Genomic DNA, 18,441 nt, shown 5'->3' with positions numbered 1-18,441 from the left:
TCCCCCAAGAGAATGGCGGCTCCCGAGCAGAGATGGTTGCTTTTGTCTTTCATTTTGTCTTTGGTTATATCCGAAGAGCCTGGCACGGTGCCTGCAATCAGTAGAGGCTTAATTCTAGTACTTATTGAATTAAGTCCACTATTGGCCCCTCCCCGAGTCACACCACAGGGTAGGACCTGCCATAGCTATACTTTGCTGGCTTAGCCTACAACAGTGAATAAATGAATGAATGAATGAATGAATTCGCATGTATTAAGCACCTACTATGTGCCGGGCACTGTACTGGGTACAAGAGATACAAATACAAGAGTGAAACCGCCCCCATTCTCATGGAGCTTACAATCCAGGAGGGGGAGATAGCACACATAGGTAGAATTGACCAAGAAGGATGGTTTGGGTTAGGAATACCTGGGAAGAGTGAGTGAAGCGCCATCCCAGGCAGGCAATTGTCATGTCTGTATGAAGCAAGGATAACAGGGAATTGGATTTCTTGGCTGTTCTCAGACCAAGAAATACAAGAAAGGCAGCAGCGAGGAGGATGGCAAAATGTCCCCGGTGAACGGATTGACAGTGTCATCCTGGCCCGGCTTGATGGGAAGCTTGCACTCTCTCACAGGCCAGTGGAGGTCAGCCCCAGGAGGGAGCTCCAAGGTGGGGGGTGAACTCTCCCAAGGAGGGAGGCACAGCTTGCTGTCTAGACCACTCTGATGCAAGGGAGAGAACAGGGTCATCTCCACACCTCCAACACAGGAAGCATTGGAGTGGGACCTGAATGATGCCATTTTGATACCTGAGTGAGCACTTCCAAGACTTCAAAACCCAGTGTATCTATTTTCACTGAGAATTTCTAGCAGCAAATCCATAAAAGTCAAATGGCTGGTGTGTATTTATGCAGAAAACAAGTCAGACAGTCAATCAGGCCCAACTCTTTTTAGTTTGGTCTTTGTTTGCCAAATGACTAACTGAAAACAAGCATTTAATCCAGACTTGGGGGAGTAAACTGAACTCAAGTACCTCACTTTTACCACCTGTGGAAATGGGATGATAGTGCAAGGAACCTGAAAATCAGCCGATCTTGCCAATGGACTTTGAGCCCCGAGACTAAAACGTCTTTCTTTTATACTCATCAAAAATGTAGGAACAGAGCGTCCATCTACACAAGGAGCCATGTCTCTTTGGAAAACGTCTGTCCAACAAAAAAACTCAACTGAAAGATGATGGAAGAGTAGTAGACCCAAAACGAAGATTCTCCTTGAGAATAGTGCTAAGCCGGTCCAGGTGATTGCGCTGAACTTTCTGATTCTCTTTTAAACTTTGTTACAAGGGAGAAAGCCGCACAGAGGAGGTGGGGGAAGGATACATTGGAGATGAAGGTGATGTTAAAAGGAAGGTATCAGGAGCATCAAGGTGGCACAGTGGATAGCGTACCGGCCCTGGACCTCAGACGCTTGACAGCAGCTGAGTGACCCTGGGCAAGTCACTTCACTCCAAATGCCTCAGGGGAAAAAAAAACCAACAAAACAAAACAACAAAGGCTTCAATAAGAAAGATCTCTAAAGATACATCAGTGTCTGACTCAACACCCCTTTCATTCCCCAAAGGAGATCCCTTGTCTGAGGGAGTACGTCAGGCTCCAGGTGCAGCCTCACCAGTCATCCTCACCTCTTCCCTCTCCTCTCACCCCTCACATCCCCTCTGGTACCAGCTCGTTTATTCCACCTCCATATCATCTCTCCTCTTCACCTCGCCTGGCCACGCCCTCACTCAGGCCCTCATCCCACTCATCTGGACTATGACAGTGGCCTCCTCACTGGGTTCTCTGCCTCACCCCTCTCTCGTGAGAGAGACCAATTGGCCCATTCCACCTATGTGTGCTATCTACCCCTCCTGGACTGTAGCTCCATGAGAATGGGTACGGTTTCACTCTTGTATTTGTGTCTCTGGTACCCAGCACAGTGCCCGGCACATAGTAGGCGCTTAATACATTCAGAACATGCTCCTTCTAGAGCATCAAATCTAAAATAAACAACTCCAATTTGTCCCCTTGCCGAGCTTTCGAGATGGGATGTTCTTCAAGCACGGGTCTCATGGGTCACTTACATATTTGTGGGAGTCGTCTCTTTGGCCCCTGCACAGAGAAGGCATTTACAAAATGCTTGCTGACCGAATCCAAAGGTGGGATGATTTGACTCTGCGGACGGTGGGCTCCCCTCACTGACGGTCTTCAAGCCAGGCTTGGACACTACTCCACCTCTACTCTACTGAGGATTCTGTCAGGTCTGGGAAGGAACGAACAGATGACCAATCTTTTCCCTTTCTAATTCTGAAAGGTTATTCTTCTAATGGGTTCAATGATTCTGCTCAAGTATGTCCAGGAACCTTGAGGCAGGTAAAACAGTTCATCATTATTTTAAACAATGAAATTAACCCTAACAAGTTCCAAGAACCCATGGTAGGGCTTACAACCTACAGGAGAAAGAGGCCAGACACGAAGGCAACTCTCTACTACTTGGTGCCATTTGTTAAGTCTGAGATGCTCGGGTACCTGGGATAATGGAGTAGGAGGAATCCCGGGACAGGAGGAGGAACTCCCTTATATTCTCGCTGAATGACGTTTCTTGGCCCCAGGACTATTGCAGCATCTTCCCGATGAATCTCCCCAATTCTGGCCTGGGGCCACGCAGACAGCCAGATGATAGTCCAAACGCTGTTTGGTTTGGGATAAAGGCTAAGCTGCTGGCCTTGGGGTCAGAAAACCAGAGTTCAAATCTCAGCACAAAGACTTTCCAGCTGTGTGATCCGGGATAAGTCACTTAACCTCTATGGCTGCAGTTACCTTAAGACTCCTTCCTGCTCAAAATCTCTGATCCCATGATTCCTCCTCACTCCCCTCCAATAAGGTTCCACCAGGGTCTGATTATTACCTCTGGATAAAATACAAAGTTCTCAGTGTGGTCTTCAGAGTTCTTTAGAATAAGACTCCAGTCTATCTTCTCCAGGCTTCTTGTATGCTCTTCTTAATACTTGCTGTTTCCAATACACAGTATTCAATCTCCTGCCTTCACACCTCTGCAGAGGTGGTCCTCCTGCCTGGAATGCTTTACTTCTTCACCTCCACTTTTTGGGACTTATGTTCCCAATAAGGCTAAGCTCCAGCACCACCTCCTGAATAAGGATTTTCTTGATTCCCACCCCTTCCAGGCTAGTGCCCCTCCCATTATTTTATTTGTATTTTGTGTATATTTTTATTCATGTACTAGTGGACATGTTCTCCCAGAAAGCTATACAAGTCCTTAAGGGACTGTTGGTGTCTTTGTAAATCTAGTGCCTAGGATGTACCAGACTTGCTGACTTGAATGGGACAGCAAGAGACAAGTGCTCCGGGCTGACAATCAGAAAACGATGATTCCAATACTGGCTTAGACATTTATTAGCTCTGTGACTCTTGGTGCCTTTCTGAGCCTCAGTTTCTTCATCTGTTCAATAGGGTTATAATCATACTCTAATGGATCATGGTCAGAGAAGTACCTCGCAAAGCTACGAAGATGGGAGCTAGTGTTCACCGCATTCAAAACTCCTGGAGATTTGTGGGATAGGCAGAATCCAGAGGGAAGTATAAAGTACAGAGAACACAGTACCAAGTTATGCCAATCACTGGGCAGCAGAGGCAACTTGAGAGGTGGAGGATGAGCTAGGCAGAGGTGCAAAGGTGGGAAATGGGAAGGGAGGCGCTAGCAGACCTGCGGGATGGAGCAGAGTGTATATGAACAGGGAGCAAGAGGAAAGAAGGCTGGAAAAGGAGGGAGGAACTATATTGGAAGGTGCGGGTGGGAAATGGGTACCTCAGGACAGGATTTTTTCCTAGAGGCAAGAGGGAACCAGTGAAGATTTAGGAAGAGGAGGGAGTAAGTGTGTGACAAGGTCAAATCTATGCATTAGGAATATGAACTAGGCAGAAAGCCGAGGAAAGTTTAGAAAAGAGCGAGGCTGGAAGCAGGGAGACTCCCCGAGAAGGGAGAAGTGTTGGGGACCTTAGCTAGGATGCCGAAACTATGAGCAGAGAAAAAGGGGGAAGAAAGCAACAGACAATGGAAAGACAGAGCCTCTAATTCAGTTTAATCTGTACCCCGAGAGCAGGGAGCCGTGCCCAGAACCCTAAATTTTCAAAATGAGTTTTGGAAATAAATCCCTTGTTGTCCCTCTCAAACACAAGGCTTTTATTCAATTTCCTAGACTATACCCGGCATCTGGTTTCTGATGAACCCCCTAATTAATAATTCACGGAGTAGCTTTTAGAAATTGACTCCCCCCTCCCCCACACCAACAAATAAATCGGAGCAACATGGATTTATCATGCTTAAGTTAGGGCAGTGTCTATCCTTCCCCATTCCCCCCCAACCAAACACACACACACCCCTTCCCCAAAGAATCCCAGCAGCAATGGTGTGCCCCAGCCCCCTGGAAAGAATCTGCCTCTGAGGCTGTGCCCAGGCCTGCATGAGTTGCCACAATCAAGTAATTAAAGAAACAAAGGCAAACTGGAAATCATTAAGGAGAAGGCTCCTGATTGCATTACGGACGTCTGATTTGGAGAGCTGGCACGCAGCAGGGGCACTGAGGGAGACAAGAAGGTCGGGGGAGGGTTGGCAAGCCAGGGAATCCCAGAAGTCATGGCATGGCATGGGGCTCTCGTTCTCATTCTCTCTCTCTCTCTCTCTCTCTCTCTCTCCCCCTCCCTCCCTCTCTCCCTTCCTCCCTCTCATATTAAGAATATGTTACATGCCACAGTTTCTAGTGGGTCAAGGGTCATTAACTTTAATTTGACCTTCGGTAGAGGACAAATATGGAATTGGCAGCATGGGGTCCCCCTAGGCTCATTCAGCTCCCACACAACAAATCTGGTCCCAGGAGCCAGGATGCTAGAAGCCGTTTCTCAGCTCTCAGAAAATTGGCATTGCACGTTCCCCTGCTCACTGTCCTCAGCCCCCAAAAGAAAACGTGCAAACCATGTTTTCTCATCTTCAGCAAAGTTTCTAAAATCCAGCCATCAGATTGGTACGGCTGCTTCGCAACACTCAGCTGCACAGATATGCCTTGCTCCGCTTCTCTGAAGGATAGGGGTGGGCAGGGCTCAGCTTGGGCTCCCACTATCTCCCACAGGATCACTGACCTTCAAGGGCATCGTGGCCAACGCTTTCATTTCACAGAGGAGGAAATCACAACCCAGGAAAGGTCAGCAATCCCCCCAAAGTCACATAAAGAATTGGTGGCCCAGCCAAGAGTGTCCCCAAATCTGACGTCCTTTCCAAGCTAGTACAAAGAACAAGCTTCCATTTAGAACAGTTACCCAGGTATTGTGCTGGGCTCAGGGTCCAAAGAATGGGCCCCACAACCACAGAAATGGAAGAGATCTCGACAACCATTAAGACCAGTTCAAACACAAAGGAATCCCCACTGTAACACACCCTGACGAGTGGTCATCCAGCCCCTACTGGGAGACCTCCAAAGAGGTCGTGGATACTGTTGGACCCTGGTTAAGCCACAGCATCTCAGCCTCAGTTTCCCCATCTTCCTTCATTTCATTCAAGGCCCCACGGCTGATTCTCCTGATTTCTTTGTCCGCCAAGGTTCGGTAACCTGCAGCCGTCTCACGCTAGAAGATCCCTTCTCCTCAAAGATCCTGCCCCCTCTGCAGCGCCTTCCTCTGACTGGTTGGTACCTCCAGGCCCCTCTGTTTCCAGTTTTATTCATCCTTTCTGTCCTAGCTGGACCCCACTCCAGATTCTCTGGATTTCTTTTCCACTCGCTTTCCTCAAGGGTACCTTTCGAAGGCATGGATTAGCTTTCTCCAGGCCTTTTTGTATATCCCTTGCATTTAGCCCCATGCCTGGTTTATAGCAAGTTCTTAAACCCATTGACTCCACTGGATTTGAGTGCCTACAAACAACTTTTCCTAATCCAACAGTGACCACTCCCCTCTTGAAGGTAATTTACATTATTTTGTAGCTACTCCACATTTAGTCATCTGTGTGTTCATACCACCCCATCCCCACCCCTACCCAGGGATAGAAATCCTTGAGAGCAGGGTGGCCTTTGCTTTTATCTTTCGATTCCCAGCCCCTAGGACAGGGCCCTCCAGGCCCTTAATGAATGGTTGTCAAATTGAATTGAAACATAAGTATTGACTATTCTCATTTTAAAAATATCAAGAAGGCCCCCTGGAGAATTCCCAGAAGCAAATGGAAGTCAGAGACAACCAGATTGTCCCTCAAATGTCCTCATTAGTTAGTAGCTGTTTCTTCTGTTAATCAGTTTCCTTTACCAATTGAATGGGCCTCCAGTGGTTGACTAGGAGGTTATTTCACCTTTTCCTCATCATTTCTTCAATTCCATATAATCCTGAAGATTCAGTGACTTATTGTCATGAGATCTGGAGCCTCACCAGCTACACAAAGGCAACCACAGAAAGATTTCTGGGTTACAGCCTAGCCAGGAGCCATGGCTGATCATTTGGACTTAATGTCTCTAATTACAATAAACAGTGTCATGGGATTGGAGGGGGAGGGCTGGTAATTTTCACCATGGCCCAGCCGCAGCATGAAGGGAAATTGAGAGAACATCTGCTCCATCCGTCATCAATTATTCCCGGATGGGGCCTGTTCTGTTACTTTCTCATTTTCAAAACATCAGATTTAAAATTGATAAAATGTCAGCTTTGGATTGTATTAAAGTCCCCGGCCTGAGGACTCATAATGCTCTTTATGACTTCAAAAACAAAAACCAAAACCAACATGGGGAAGCGGCCAGTAGATTGCAATTGAGGAAAATCATGGATGGGTGAAGATGGGCTGGCTCCATGGGGATGCGGGAGACGTGTTGGTGAGTGAGGAGAGATGACCTGGACCAGGAAACGCTGGAACAAGCCAAGCTGTTCTCCAAAAGAAAGGAGATTTACAGCCAACGACTGTCGTGGCGTGAAGCAGAAGTGGTGATTCATGAAGAGCAGAGCAACCTGGGTCATCCATCCCTGAGGCAGGATTTGGTACCAGCAGGTTTAGGAAAACTTCCCAGTATCACAGGCACTTGAGGTGCGGTAGAAAGAACGCCTGTTTGGCATCTGAGGACGTGGATTCAGATGTTGTCTCTGGCACTTTACAAGTTTTCTTTACCCCTTCCGGGCTTTGCAAACCAAAACACAAACTATTATTATTGGTATTGTTATTATTATCATTATGCTGGGTTGCCTCTCTTATTGAAATCCTAACTTAAAAATAATTGGTCTCCATGCTCTGATTATCTAACACCCTTCAGCATAGACAACAACCCCCCATTTTCAATATCATCTTTTATTTTCACGATAACATTCAGGCTGCCAAGAAGACCTTGAGAACAAGTCTCAGTAAATCCTCTCATCCTGGTCAGAAGCAAGGAGGAAATTTGAGATAAGAGCGATTTTTCCAGCCTGTGAAACTCTCAGGCTGCTCCTTCCTCTCCAAAGTGGCCTCAGGGCTATTGGAAGAACCCAATCTCACCCTTCTAAGACATGATTCCTAAATTCTCCTCAACACAACTCCTGGATCCAAAGGGCCAAATTTTACAGAAACTAGAAGGCAGATTCAAGTAAACCTTGGACTTGAAATTTTTTTAAAAAAATCATTCCCCTGGAAATGAACATCAAAAAGTCCAGGGAGCACACAAAAGAACTCAAGTTTGGAATATCTTTCCAACTCCTTTATATGGCAGCAAGAATATTCACTCTTCAAAATGGTTTTCTCCTAGAGTAAAATATTCTTTCACTTGGAATAGACCAAGAAGGACACAAGAGAGTCTGTGTGGTGTAGTGAATGGAGAGCCATCCTGGAAAGTGGGACGAACTGGGTCCCATACTGACTTTGTGACCTTAGCCAAGTCTCCTAACTTCTTGATGTCCCAGGGAACTCTCTGAGATGATCAGCTGCAGAAAAGTTGGCCATCTGCATTGGTAGAAGTTTCCTCGCCTGAAGTTTTTTACACTCATGAAATCCCAGTTGTATCAAACAAAAAGGATGCTCAATAATGATGAGCTTCAAAGGCCAGGTCAACTTTTAAATTTATCCATTGCTAAAGCCACTGGGAATGAGAGGATATCTTAGACTTTACTGGGTTACTACAGGAATTGGGATTTGCCCTCATGCCATAAATAGTAGGCAACCAAGTAGGGTCCTGGAAAATGGTTTAACTGAGTACCAAGCTGAAGAGAGTCCCCAACTGTCACTGACATAAAGAGGGAGGACTGCCCACTCCTTGGTGATAGACTGAAGGAGAGGAAGAGACATGGCGGATGCATTGGTTGGCTTTGCTGAATAATACGTCCTTATTCTAAGAAAGGATGCAGGGAGGGGCCATGGTGAAGAAGTGGACCATGGCAGATATGTGAAAAGGAAGCAATAAAACATTTTTAAATGGGCAGAAGGGGACACAAATAGAGTGATTTATCTACTGCCTCTTAAAATGCAATCTATATTTCTGAGGTAGGAGGGGAGGGTGGTGTAATGGACAGTACTGGAATCAGGGAGACCTGGGTTTGAGTCTCGCCTCAGCTACTTACCAGCTGGGCGACCGTGGTCAAGCCACCCTGGTTTCTTCATCTGTGAAATGAAGGGACTGGAATTGAGGATCTCTTGAGTTCTTTTAGCTCTGAATTTATGATCCTATAATGGTCCTATGACTTGGGTTCAAACCCCGCCTCTGATACCTACTGACTAGTGACCCTGGGCAACTCTCTGATTGAAATATCAGAGAAGGAGCTAACCTGCACTGGTGGATAAAATTTCCTTACCAGAGAGGTCACTGTATCAGTGAAATGGCAGGTGTAGTCTCTATCTCTATATTTCTTGTTAAAAACCCCACAACTATACATAAGCTAAGAGGGACTTCCCGGCCAAGATGCTTGAACAGGACAGAGGCATCTCATCTGCCCCATCACTACTCTAGTAAAACCCTGGCGCTCACACCAGTCTGAATAATAATCAAGAAATCAATGAGAAGGCGGCCAGGTAGTACAGTGGATAGAACTTCAGGCTGGGAGCCGGGAAAACCAAATTCATATCTAGCCTCGGACACTTAAGAGCTGTGTGACCCCAGAAGAAATTAAACAAGAGATAAAAAGTTACTGAAAAACTATTGTGGAAAGAATTCAGAGAAAAAGTGACTTAGCAGAGTGTATGTCTAAACCTTCGCCAAGAAATGGAATCTCTGAAAACTACAATGGACCAAACAGAAGTGAATGACTGAAATAACCAGAACTATTAGAATGAAATCAAAAGATTTAAAAAACAGAAGAAAATAGAAGATAGCTGGTAAAGAAAAACCTATGGATCTGGAAATCAGGTCAAAGAGAGAACATTTAAGGATCACTCAACTCCCTGAAAAAATATTCTATAAAAAACACTCTCAAACACAATATTTCAAGAAATCACAAACGAAAACTGCCTGGGTCTATGAGAATCAGAGGATAAAGTAAAGAGAGAAGAAATCCATCAATCACCTTCTGAAAGGAACTCCAAAGGGAGAGCTTTGGCACATTTATGGATGATTCCAATAAAGGCCCTTGATGGCATCATTATGAAATTTGCAGATCACACAAAATTAGAAGGTGTAGCTAACACACTGGATGACAGAATCAGGACCGTAGAATATCTCGACGGGCCAGAAATGATCATGTTAATACTAATAATTACAATAATAATAGGTTGTATTTTTGTAGCACTTTAAGATTTACACGGGCAGCTGGGCGGTGCAGTGGATAGAGCATCAGGCCTGGTGTCAGGAATATCTGAGTTCAAATATGGTCTCAGACACTTCCTAGCTGTGTGACCCTGTGCAAGTCACTTCACCCTGTTTGCCTCAGTTTCCTCATCTGTAAAATGAGCTGGAGGAGGAAATGGCAAACCCCTCCAGTATCTTTGACAAGAAAAGCCCAGACGGGGTCACGCAGAGTCAGACAGGACTAAAAGGACTGAATAACAAAAGGTTTATAAAGTACTTTACCTGTGTTATCTCATTTTATCATCACAATAACCTTGAAAGGCAGGTGCTATTATACCCATTTTACAGCTGAGGAAAATGAGGCATTGAGTGATTAAGTGACTTGTCCAGGGTCACACAACTAGTAAGTGTTTGAGGTGGAATTTGAACTCCGGTCTTTCTGAGTGATGATTAATTGAATCCTGACTCCAGGCCCGGTGATTTACCCATTGCACCAATATAAAGTTCTATTGTCAGATATTAAAAATAAAATTCATAATGACATTCATAATGACAGTTCTTCCAGGGCTCAATCAATGATTTTCAAGTCCGATGATTTAACTGTGCTATAGCTGCCCCAAAAGGTGACATAGATGTAGCCTGCGTTTAGAAGGACCTAAAGACCAGGACCAGGAAAGAGATAATCCCACAGCCCTGGACAGAACATATTCTGAAGATCGTGTTCCATTCAGGGCACCACGTCTTAGGGAAGGCAAACTAAGCAACCACCAATACACTGGGGAGCACCCAGAGGAAGAGGGAGCTGGACAGGGAGACTATGTCAGATGGAGGTCATGGGAAGGAAATGGAGATGCTCATCCTGGGGGTGAGAAGACTTTGGGTGGGAGGGCTTCTGCCAAAAGCTTCACTCTAGTTGGTGTGTGCTGAGCCCAGAGCTCAGCCCTGATCTCTGTCCAGAGAGGAAACCAGCTCATTCAGGCAGAATTTGCTCTTAGTGAACCCATAATGGCTCCTAGTGATTATCGCTTCCTTTTCTAGGCTCTCACACCTTTCCTTTAGTAATCCATCCTCCAATCCATTCACCTTAGCTTTGGGGCTTCAAGTCATGGGATTCTGACAGAAGAGAGGCTCCTTGAAAGAAAGGGCCTTTTCATTTCTCTCTCTGAATCCCCAGTGCCTGGCACATAGGAAGCATTTAAGAAACATCCATCATATGCTTCCACTCTCCCTCTTTTCAAAACCTGGGGTGTTTGTCCATTAGATTGTAAGCTCCTTGAGAGCAGGGACTGTCTTTTCCTCTTTTAGTATCTCTAGCACTGAGCAGAGTGCCTGGCACACAGTAGACACTGGATAAATGTTTATTGACTGACCGACTGATTGATCTCCAGTCCTTGAGCACCTCTCCTTTCCATAATGCCTCAAACAGAAACTACAGCAGCTCCATCAATCCTGAAAAGTAATGAATGGCTTTGGGGCTCGAAGATCATCGTTAAGGCCAGGTGACAAACTCTTTCTTCATTATTTTTACTTCTATCCTTTTCAGTCTAAAGATCCTTCTCATTGATGGAGAAATCATTAGTGAAATAGAAGCCATAGAATTCCGCAGCCCCCTTCTTCCCAAACCTTATATGAGAGAACTGCCTAGAATACTGATCAGGTAAGTGACTTGCCCAGGGTCATCCAGCCAATCTATCAAGTCTTGCTGACTATGAGACCGGCTCTCTCTCCACTATGCCCCACACACTCTCCTAGGAACTCATACTCTCAAAGAAGCCAGAAAATAGAAAGACATCCCATCGGTCCTTTTACCTTTTGCTCTAGAAGTTGAACAAACTTGCATTTCTTTCTGTGGACAGCTTCCGGAAGAGATACAGATATGGCTTAGCCCCTGGTGACGGGTGGGACAGCTCCTCTGCTCCCCATGCTTCCTGAACCCTAACTCTTCAGGGCTCTGCGGCTCCTTAGCTGTTACTGGCTGCTGAGGCAAACTGCCCCCAAGATGTCTTGCTAAAATATCTCGGACTCCCTGCCTCACAACTTCTGCTGATAAAAAGCCACCTACCAGCCTGCTCATACCTATGATGCTTCAGGGAGATTCAGTTGGATAAAGAGGAAGAGACCAGTTTAGAGAGAGCTCTGAATGTCAGGCTAAAATCAACAGAGTAATATTACCTGATGAGCAGGAAGAGACATAAAACTGATATATGAGCAAGACTAGTCTTGTCAGAGTGTATGAGACTGATTAAAACAGGCATTCTTAACCTGGGGTCTGTGGATAGATTTCAGGGGGTCCGTGAACTTGGATGGGGAAAAATGCATCTTTATTCTCATGAATATTTGGTTTCCTTTGCAATCCCATGTAGTTTATTTTATGGATGTAAAAGCATGACCCTGAGAAGGGGAACACAGACTTCCCTAAGACATCAAAGGGGTTCATGATACCCCAAGGTATCAAAGAGATCAGAGGGAAGGGAGAAATGTGGCAGGTGAAAGATGAAATGACTGAGGAAATAAAGGTTCGATCTTCCAAGCGTATCAATTTATTGAGCAATATATGGCAACTGCCCCAAAACTGCAGCCAGATCTCCTTAGCTTAGGCCTGGATCCTGAATACAGGGGGAGAGACTTTTTATACATGAAAAACAATTAGTCAAATAAGACCAATTGATGAAAAGGAAACAATGTAACGTTAGGTAATCTGATTTCTAGTTGGAGGAAAGATCGGGGAGTTTCCAAGTTGGGAGGGAAAGAGCAAAGAAATACAGTCCCCTGAATTCAGCAAATAAGGTGTCCCCTTCCTCCAAGTGTCTGTAAATAATCAAAGGAACATGGAAATGATAAGTGATCAATCAGTACGGGGCCGGTGTTCAGATAAGACACACGGGTTGCTTGAGATGTACAATTGTGAGAAAACTCTGTGCACAAACTTTGGATCTGAGTCTCTGGTCAGTATTACCCAGATCCTTAGTTAAGGGTCTCTGAACAACAGGTGGAAGTGGTCAAACAACACAATAAAGTTTTCTCCCAATTTCCACAACTGAATAAAGGTTTCTTAGAAGACAGAATTTGGACCAGACCCATAATTAAATAGAAAGGGAACTGAACTACTCCAGAATTGAGTCACAAGATGGAGTCCATATGGTTTACCCAATACCCACAATTAACCACTTGCTGTCCTAATCCCTTCAATTTCCTCAGAAAAATAGGTAAGAAAACCAGTTAGGAGTCAATTAGAATAACTTAAGCATAAGGTGATGATGTCCTTTATCTGGGAGAAGGGAGCGTGGTTAAGAGAGATATTCTCAAGGAAGAGTCAAAAGCAACTGGTGAGTATTTGGCTGGCTATATGGGGGTAATGAGGGATGGAGGAGAGAGAAGACCAAAGATAACTAAGTGGGAAGGGGAAGTGTTCAACCTTTTTATTAGAAATAAGGGAAGTTGAGTCAAGGACACTAAAACTGGCAAGTGGAAACTCACATTCCTATCCCTGGGCTCCCTGCTTCAAGCTGCCAGAATCACATTCGCATCAAAGGAAGGCAATGTCCAGACCCCAGGAATCCCCACTTGTCCATTGCAGTCCCTCTCCCTTCTGTACCATAACCATGAGTAAAAGTGGTGTGCAAAGCCTATAAACAATGTAGGAGGACCCAGAGGACAATGCTAAAGGGGGACCGTCCTCCCCTCTCTCCCCCGTGTGGATTCATAGAGAGTGGAGTCTGTGGTAGAGAGGTAGAGATAACAGACTTTTGGACTTAATCTAGTCCACTCTTTCACATTTTATCCACACAGTCAGTCCCTCTCCAACAATCCAGACTGTTAAACCCGTGCCTCAGTGGGTGGCTATGGCCAGACATTCATCTGGTGTCCAACCGTCTAGGACAACGCCTCTCCAAATGAGCTGGGCTGGCCCTTTGATGCCCAGCATCTATTGCTACACCCATCCTCCATGCCTCCTCAGCATAGTAGGACTCCTATTCAAAGCAGGAGAAGTCTTGGACAACCTGGTCACTTCCATACCCCGAATAGCATCAGGGAGGACTTTCGGAGAGTAAGATGGAAGATCTTGGGTTTCTGGTTCCGAAGGAGCAACATGCGTCAGCACTGAAATATAGTAGTGACAGAAAGCTAGTGCAAAGTTACACAACATTGGGAGAGTCAGACCATCCAGAAAGGAGGTGCTCTGCTCCAGGAGACCCGACCTGGCCCAAAGTGCGCAGCTCCTAGCACTGCATTTTGGGAAGGACAGTAATAAGGGGAAGAAACCAGGGTTGAGGAAGGGTCCAGAGATTAGACAGTGACCTCCTTGAAAGCAGGAACCATATTTTGCCTTTCTTTATAATCTCAGCTCTTTGCACAGTGCACATAGTAAGCACTTGAGGACCAGTTGAAGGAACTATGGATGCTTGGCCTGGAGAAGATAGTCATGAAATGGGTGTTATTGATCTCTTCAAGTATTAAAAGGTCTGTCATATGGAAGAGGGAGTCAAGGCAAGGCAACAAGCATTTATTAAGTGCCTACTATGTGCCAGGCCTTATATGCACTAAGCACTGGGAATGTAAAGCAAAGCAATTTGTACTGCTTAACCAGAGAAGCAGAAAAAAGAGCTCACAGTCAGATGGGGCCAAGGCAGCGTCCCAGGCACACTCACTTGTGTCCGAGCTCAGCTCACTCTATGGGCTTCACTCCTCCCCTTACCAGCTCTTCTCTCCTCTCCTCCCCTCCCCTCCTTCCTGCTTCCCAGCTCCCCTTTATATACGGTCTTCCCTCAGCAGGTAGGGATTATCTTGTTTGTATTTCTGTCTTCAGTGCTTAGCATAGTGCTTGACAGAGTGAAGTAATAAATAACAACAACACTTGGCATTAATATATCACTTTAAGCTTCACAAAGTGCTTTACATGTTAACTCATTTGATCATTAATTAATTTGAGCATGAATAAACTTTATATTACTGTTAAGGTTAGGGATATGCCAATGACATTGTAAAAAACAGTCTTCAAATATCTTCACAATTTCAAACAGAACAGTTTTAAAGAAGCTGTTTCCTTTATTTTAAGGAAATTTTAACAGCTTTATTCATTGAACAAAAGTTAACACTAAATGCCAAGAAATGCCTTTTGTTTTCAATCAGTGTCCCTGTCTACCATAAGACCTGGTCAAAAAGGACGCTGGTCTTTTTGTTGTGGGCTAAGATGATAGAGGATGATTTTTGTTATTTTAGCAGACTTCAAAGGCAATGCTTTTTGTCTCCCATTGCTACCTCCACTAAAAAAAAAAAAAACAAACAAACCTGAAATATATTAAATCAAGGAAATGCTTCTTTCAAAATGGCACCTTAAATGGCCGTGCACCACACACAGAGATCCCAGAGTGTGAAAGAATTCTGTCCCATCCCCCAAAGAGATAGCGTTCCACATCTACTCACCTGCCTTCCTGGCTTTGAAAGCAATGACGGCAGCTAGTTCCCTCTGAACCTAAAGTTGCACAAGAGAAAACAGCGAAATTACAAAGAGGTGAACTTTTAACAGCACATTTCCTGTTACGTCATGAGAGAGTCTGCTTGGACAACACAGCTGTTCCTTTCAGCCACAGGGGTTTGGGTTATTTGTTGTGTTTTTTAGTTCTATTGACCAATTCTGTTTGTGAATTTTTAGGCCAGGAATATGAATGTCTTGTTGATTTTAGGAAAAATAATATTAATAGTTATCATTTAGGTAGTGCTGGACATGAGTTAACTCACTTGAGACTCCCAACACCCCTGTAAGGTAGGTGCTATTATTATCTCCATGTTATAGTTGGGGAAACTAAGTCTGAAAGAGGATAAATTACTTGCCCAGGGTCTCACAGATTGAAAAGGTCTGAGTCAGAATTTGAACTCAGGTTTTCCAATTCCAAATCCAACCCTTTCTCTAGCTGCTGTCTGCTTGTATCTATCTATAGGGCAGGCAACCTTCTCTCCAGAAGGCTGACCCTTTGTCATCGATAAGCTGGAAGAACTAAAAGTCAAGACCATCATATTCCCTAAAGGGCTAAAGGTCAAGGTGATTAATGCCCAGCGGCAGAGGACATGGTCAGAAGATTCGTCGGGATAGCCCTGGTTCTCTCCCCAGTGGAGCTTCTCCTACTGAGGTTCTTTTCCTCCCTTACCCGAACCATTAGCTTCCTGTGAATGGGAAGGATGTGAGAATTTCACTAGAGACCAAACCCCAAATCAACATTTTCAACAGTAATTAAGCTCTTTTAAGCTGAAATGCTAAGGCAGGAATTTGCTAATGACTTTCCCCTTTGGCTTTTGGTTATGGCTAATATATCCATATGCATGTTCAGCAATCTATGAGTGTACTACCCTCCCCTAAGGCATAGCAGCCCCTCCATGACCAGGTAGAAAATCTTCTGGAACTGTCATGGTTGAAAAATTGATCACCCAGCAGACAACCAGATGAGGAACTCCAGGCTTGGTCTGGCTGGTCATTGGTGGACAGACATACCAGGCTAAGGTTGAAACCTTTCTAGCTTGCAAAAGACAGCTCTCAACTGCTGCAGCTTTCAGGAGCCAAAGCTCTCCATGGAGCCACAGCACAGCATGTGTCAGTGGGGCACATACATACACACGTATCTGTGTGCATCTATGGCCAGTAAGGACAGCTGCCATTTATAGAGCTAGTTAGAGTTTGTAAAAGCTTTACAAATATTATCTCATTAGATTTTCACAGTAACCCTGGGAAGTAAACACTATTGTTATCTCCATTTTACAGATGAAAAAACTGAGGTATCAAGTGATAAAAATGACTTGGCCGGGGCTACACAGCCAGTAAGTGTCTGAAGCCAGATTTGAACTCAGGTCTTCCTGACTCCAATTCAGCATTGTACCCACTGAGCCACCTTGCTGCCAATAATCACTGAAAGCATGCAGTTTTCTTTTCCCTTGACAATTTCTGATGGAAATCATTCTAAAGCACATTCAACACCACCTGGCATTCTCAAACAGTCTAGAGTATCGATTAGCCTTCTCTTCATGACTCCAGTTCAGCATGGTGATTTTGGTGACACAGGGGCTAAGAGCGGCTATTTCTGTAGCATTTTAAAGCATCCAAAGTGTTCTGCTACATACTGCCCTTCAATCCTCCCAACAACCAGGTGAGGCGCTACTCTCCCCATTTTACAGACAGGGTAACTGAGCCTCAGAGATGTCAGTGACCCATTAGGGTCTCACTGCTCTCAGAAATAGTAGTCAGGTCTCCACTCAAAATCTAGGGTCCTTTCCACTGTAGCACACATCGCCTCGCCAACACACGCGACTTTGCCCCTAAACGAAATGGTCCCAAACAACTCCACTCCTCCATGTAGCAGCAGTTATCTTCTCCTGTGCAGTAAGCAGCTAATTCTTACTCCACCAGCCTAGTGCATCTTCACTGGCTGCCTCCCTTCTCAGAGCGTGCTCTCTCCTCAGTGTCACCTCTGGGCCTCTTTCCAGTCTCAGCTAAAACCTCTTCTTCTACAAGAAGCCTTTCCCAGTCTCCCCTAGGGGGAGAGCCTTTCCCCTGTCGGTTACCACCAATTTATCCTGACTATCATTATCTAATGTGCACATAGTTTTTTGCCTTTCTTGATATCCTCAGCACTTCACACAGTGCCCGGCACCATAGTAGGTGCTTATTAACTTAGCACAGTGCCTGGCACATAGTAGGCGCTTATCAACTTAACACAGTGCCCGGCACATAGTAGGTGCTTATTAACTTGGCGCAGTGGCAGCACATAGTAGGTGTTTATTAACTTAGCACAGTGCCTGGCACATAGTAGGTGCTTACCAACTTAGTGCAGTGCCCAGCACATAGTAGGTGCTTACTAACTCAGCGCAGTGCCTGGCACATAGTAGGTGCTTGCTGACTTGACTGCTGGCCTGACTCCCTCCTGGACAACTCCTAATCTGCTCTGTACCATCACCCAGAAATCATTGCAAGTCACCAGGAAAATCTCCAAGTTTTTGGAGTGCATCAACTTACTTCACCCAGAATACTGTATGTCTGAGCTTACTTAACATAAGTGGTGGCACTGTCTCCCAGGGAGTCAAGAGAATGGGCCTTGGGACCCCTTGGGATCACAGTGTTCCAGGCTGCTCAGGGACTTGGCTTCACTTTAATTTTCATTTCCACAGGAAGACAAACATTTATTTTTAAAATAAACTCTTAAATTTTTAAAAATAACAACAGAAAGTCTTTCCCCTGGCCTGAGAAGGCTGCTATCAGCACTTTTCCCATCTCTTCAGTCAGTGAGTCAACAAACCTGCTCTGCTCCAGCACCGTCCTCCCCTCCTGCCCTGAGCCCCCCCTGCTCCCCATTCTACCTCTCGGCGTGTTCAATGTCATGGCCCATCGCCCCCTCCTAAGGTTGTCATTCTCCTTGCCACGACCAGTTCTCCCCACCTGGGCCCTCCACCCCATCCCCTCCCACCTCCACCAGCAGCTTGTCCCCGCGATCCCTGCCCCCAAACACGCGCCCTCAGAGAGCCTGCCTGACACCCCCAGCCCCTGAAAGCATCTGACGGCTCGCCTCCCTTTTGTGGCCAAATCCTAGAAGAAGCCGGTCTAAGAGTCTTGCCTCTATTTCCTCACTCCTCCTCACTTCCCAGGCCCCTTGTCATCTGGCTCCTCACTCCACCGAGGTCACTGACACCCGTTAATGACAGGGTCTTTTG

At 45.4% G+C, this 18,441-nt stretch overlaps 1 protein-coding gene across 1 annotated transcript in view; it reads right to left on the bottom strand.

Annotated features, from left to right (window-relative positions):
- Positions 1–18,441, bottom strand: part of LOC114050427 (rap guanine nucleotide exchange factor 5-like) — a 235,505-nt gene that overhangs the window by 140,853 nt on the left and 76,211 nt on the right. The window contains exon 7 of the mRNA XM_027872091.1: positions 15,172–15,220. Within this exon, the coding sequence (XP_027727892.1) occupies positions 15,172–15,220 (49 nt within the window). The remainder of the gene's footprint in view (positions 1–15,171; positions 15,221–18,441) is intronic.

Source organism: Vombatus ursinus, unplaced genomic scaffold (assembly GCF_900497805.2).
Source record: "Vombatus ursinus unplaced genomic scaffold, bare-nosed wombat genome assembly UNPS02014799.1, whole genome shotgun sequence".
Taxonomy (NCBI): Eukaryota; Metazoa; Chordata; class Mammalia; order Diprotodontia; family Vombatidae; genus Vombatus; species Vombatus ursinus.
This window is presented reverse-complemented; position numbering and strand designations above follow the sequence as displayed.